The sequence below is a fragment of the Olea europaea genome, unplaced genomic scaffold (assembly GCF_002742605.1).
Source record: "Olea europaea var. sylvestris unplaced genomic scaffold, O_europaea_v1 scaffold2123, whole genome shotgun sequence".
Lineage (NCBI taxonomy): Eukaryota > Viridiplantae > Streptophyta > Magnoliopsida > Lamiales > Oleaceae > Olea > Olea europaea.
In genome coordinates, this window is record NW_019239189.1 from 106,110 (window position 1) to 110,601 (window position 4,492).

A 4,492-nucleotide genomic window follows, 5' to 3' on the forward strand; every position below is an offset into this window, starting at 1 on the left:
GAGTGAAAGATATGATCGATAATCGAGATTGACATAATTCCATATCTTGTAATTGATCGGATGATATTGACGAAGGGATTATAGTTTCACGGTAAACGAACGAATTTGGTTTTGTCATACCACGTGACATTTTCCGTCACATGTATTGCCCTGACACATTGCTAGATGTCAATCAGGGACGGCGATGTGAATTGACGATAAATTAAAAGGGTGTTTTAATTTATCGATTTTGATTAGATCAAAATAATATTTCACGTCGTTAGGCATCGTGGTCGGGAACCTAATGGGTCACACACAAAAAAGAATTGGAAGATTGCAAATTGCCAATTGGTTAATTTAACAATCGTTGGATAAATTAATTAATTGGATTTGTTATTTATATTTTCGAATTAATTAATTGGATTCATTAATTCACGGACCGGGTTTAATTAATTGGATTAATTAATTATTGGACCGGACCGGGCCGAGCTTGTTTGGGTTTATATAAATACATAACTAGGGTTTGAGGTCCATAAGGTTTTCATTATTCTCGCTGGCACAAGAGAAAACCCTAGAAGCTGCGATCTTATTCTCTGTGTGGATCACCGTTGGAGGCTGGATAATTGGACAGCTGTGGTGGCGAATCAAGGTTGATGAAACGAAAAGAAAAGCAAAAGGATTGCAGATCTGGAAAAGGTACAATCTTATCACAATTTCTATCTAAACACAAAGGCGATTCTTGGTGGGAATCGAAAATTATTTTAAATTCCGCTGTGCATGTATAAGTAGATTCCCAACATGGACAGCAGTAGGTTTAGGGGTGGCAATGTGCTCGGCTCGGCCCTAAAACACGTAAGCTCGACACATGTCTGAAAATCCTTAGCCCTTTGCCTTGTGGACCTCATGGGCTCAGCAAAGCTGTCCATGAGACATCTCTCTCTCTCTCTCTCTCTCTCTCTCTCTCTCTCTCTCTTTTCTTTAAATATATATATTGAAACCTTCCTTCTTTTTTGAGGAATGGGACAGGCTAACTTAACATATGCAGAAGAAATTGTATACGAAAAAGATATTATGCCCTCGTTTGGTTCCCATTCTTTTCAAGTTTTAATGGTTGGAATAGTTATATTTTGAAAAATGTGTGGTTGAAAAAAAATGAAAAGTTTTTTATTTGCATGTAATATTATTTTATAAAAAATTATATGGTTGAAAAGAAAAGAGAGAGAGAGAATGAGAAGAAGAATGGGGACCAAATTGGGGCTATGTATCCAATTTCTTTAAAAAGTCAAAAGAAAAATTATGAGTAAACGAAAAATACTTACAATTTATGAAGTCAAATCTTGAAAATCTTAACTATTAATCAGTTGTATCCGATTTCGAATTAATATATGTAAGTAAGAGGTAGAATAATATGATTTATACCAGAATTTTACAGTAATAACTCAAATAAGCAAATTCAGAGAGAATTAAACTTTAGACGGCACAAGAAAAGAGCTTAGGGAGCTTATAATAATTGTAAATCGAGAAGGTAGATTTGTGTGAAACAAATTAAGTGGGGGTTTACAGGAAAAAGGGATCGTTAAAAAAATTAAATATATGACCATTGGGCCAAGTGCTCATGTGATTGTTTGGCCACCAAAATGGTCAAATATATTGGCCAATGAGCCACAAGCTGCCTTGTGGACCTTGCCCACGAGCTCAAGACGAGCATACTCATGAAAAAATTCTAGCTCGGCTCGGCCATGGCTCATCCTAACATAAGCTCGAGCAGAAAATGGGCCGAGCTGAGCTGTGCATTTTCTTCTGGTGAATGTTGTTTTGGTTAAATGAAAACTAGTTGAATCTGAAGAAGATTGACACTCTATACAAGATTAACTAAAAACATTACAAATACCAATAGACAGTTTAACAACAGGACCCCATTTAATGAATGCTGAGGCAATCTCTGGTCAAAATGGTGTCCATCGCTGGCAATTAAATGTAATCTTGAAATATTATGAAATACACGTTCTCAAATTTCTTGCAAATTGAGTTAATTCCACTAATTTTTCAATTACAGAACTTCTGTCTGAGAATAAACACGTGTAGTACTTGTACATTCTGTACACTGACACAGTTGATCAACCTATTCTTTTGGGATGAAAACATGGAAAATCTATTTTGTTTTTATATTCTTTATCTCTGCTTATAGAAAACATGATAGAAGAGAAGGTACTAAAAAGAAATTTAAAAAAAAAACTAAGATTTACGATTTATATTATATTCGATATATATCTCTAGTTTTTTTCAGATAATTGATACCATTATCATCAGGAAAGAAGCAGTTACAGATGGTATTTCTGGAGAAGATGAACCCAACATAAATGAACTTTCATCTACGGAAATGTAAAGACTATGTGATGAAGGTCAATCAAGCAGAGGCTGAGTTCTGGAGAAAGTTGGAGGGATACAGAGTAGGCTGGAATGATGAAATTTTGGGCTTTGATTGTGGTGGCCAACAATGGGTTTCAGAAATTTGTTTTCCAGTTGGAACCCTATCTAAACCAAGCATGAAAGACCTGGAGTATATTGAAGAATTGATGCAACTAATTGAGAAAGAAAATATACCTGTTCCTGCACCTATTGAACTGAGATGGACAGCATGCCGGAAAAGCCTCATAAGCCCGGCTTATAGCTTGTGCGAAGAGGACATATTCTCGGGTGTAATCTGATCATATCTAATGCTATTCACTGACTTTTTGAAACTGATTTATTTTGTTTTAAACTTTGGTAGTTGATATATGATGACTCGTTTAGATACAAGTAAAATAAGCACTTTGATTGGAACCTACCTGACACCATCCTTCAAATATCAATCATCTATGCCAATTTATTTTCCAACATACTTCCCTACCATGGAAGGAAAGAAATATGGTCATTGGCTGATTTAAAACTATCAAATCGTAGGCACATGTGCTGCTTCGTTCTATCTGGAACTTTTATGTAGTCTGTTTTCCAATATATGGTGAGCATGATGTGCATCCTTTCATGTGGCGAAATGTAATGATATTAACCATTCTCTAGTTCTTTCTGTTGTAGATATAGTTTGTTTTCTGTATCTTATGCTTATTTGTTGTATTTTTAATTGCATATCATAATAACTATTGAGTCTTAATCTTTGAATTGCATTTACCAGATCGGTATAATTATGTATCTTCCTACAATGGATACTAGCCAGAGGAAAGAAATTACAGAAGATTTCTTTCACTAAGGCGTATGACGCAAAGAAATTTATGGGATAAATATTCAGGTTATGAACCCTGGGCTAAAATTGAGGTATGAATTGCATTTTAGTATGAAGCTGCTCAAATTTAGGTCTCTAGAGAAATTTAATCTGTAACAATGAGTATAGGATTCTTGAATGCTTTGATATTTATTGATAATAAATATTTTTAAAGCATTTATCCTGACATTTTTTTATCTATGGGTATTTGTACATGATCTTCAATGCTTATCGGACAATAGCTAGCATATATTCAATTATAGACACGGAAATGAACGTGGAAAGCCTTTCCAATTGTGGTTTAGTTATTTATCTTTGCTACTGCTTGAAGATGAATTTGGAATGGAATATTGCATAAACTCATGTTGACGTGCTTGAAGGTTCCAAAGGATAAAGATGAACTTGCAGCTCTTTAGGCAAGACTAAGGGAGATTATAATAAATCGGATCAGATTGTTATCGGATCATATCGACATATGTCCATATTTGCTCCATTTAGTTAACGGATTATCGAATTCGGATCTTAATCGGATTATCGGATTGAAACCTTAAATTCATTTCCCATTAATTTCATCGAATTTGGATCAAAATCCAATCTATTGACAGCCCTAGCTGTGATTCCTCGTGTCTATCTCTTTATCCCAGATTTTGGTGGTTATACGACCAGTGCACTTGCTGGCACAGATTGGTCTAGCGGTCAGATTCCCGCTGTGATACCATGTTAGATTGAAGAATATGCGCTCTATAATTTTTCTCTCATAATTTCATTATACAGAGATTGAGGGATACATGTAGTTGTCGGGGCGGATCTATATTTGGCTACTTTTACTAATTATGCTAAAAGCTATAATGACAAGACTAATTTAAATATTACAAGCACAATTAACTCTAATTTCACAGCTCATGCTAACACTTCATTGGACTAAAGATACTGGATTATTCTCCTCGAATATTTGATGATATGGTCCATGTTACTTTTCCTAACAATTTTTCATTGTTGTGTACTTATAAATTGGCGGTGAAAAGAAATATGAGTTTACTACGTTCGCAGGCATTCCTTATTTCGAGTTGCTCAAGCAATAACGACTAACTCGAAATGTGGATTTACTCCAAGCAACTGCAATTTCATGGTTGTCGTCTCCACCTTTAGATGTCGAGGTATATCTTATTTCTATACGTGTCCTGTTTTGATATCAGAGAAAATTTTCATGAACCTATATACAAATAAAACAAAACTGAGATTCTATTTGCAGAT

At 34.8% G+C, this 4,492-nt stretch overlaps 1 protein-coding gene across 1 annotated transcript; it reads left to right on the forward strand.

The window, feature by feature from the left end:
* Window positions 1-2,375: 2,375 nt before the first annotated feature.
* LOC111380301 (L-galactono-1,4-lactone dehydrogenase, mitochondrial-like) lies at window positions 2,376-3,226 on the forward strand. The gene is made up of 2 exons (XM_023003827.1): window positions 2,376-2,678; window positions 3,152-3,226. The coding sequence occupies exons 1-2, from the start codon at window positions 2,376-2,378 to the stop codon at window positions 3,224-3,226; spliced, it is 378 nt and encodes a 125-aa protein (XP_022859595.1).
* Window positions 3,227-4,492: the final 1,266 nt, after the last annotated feature.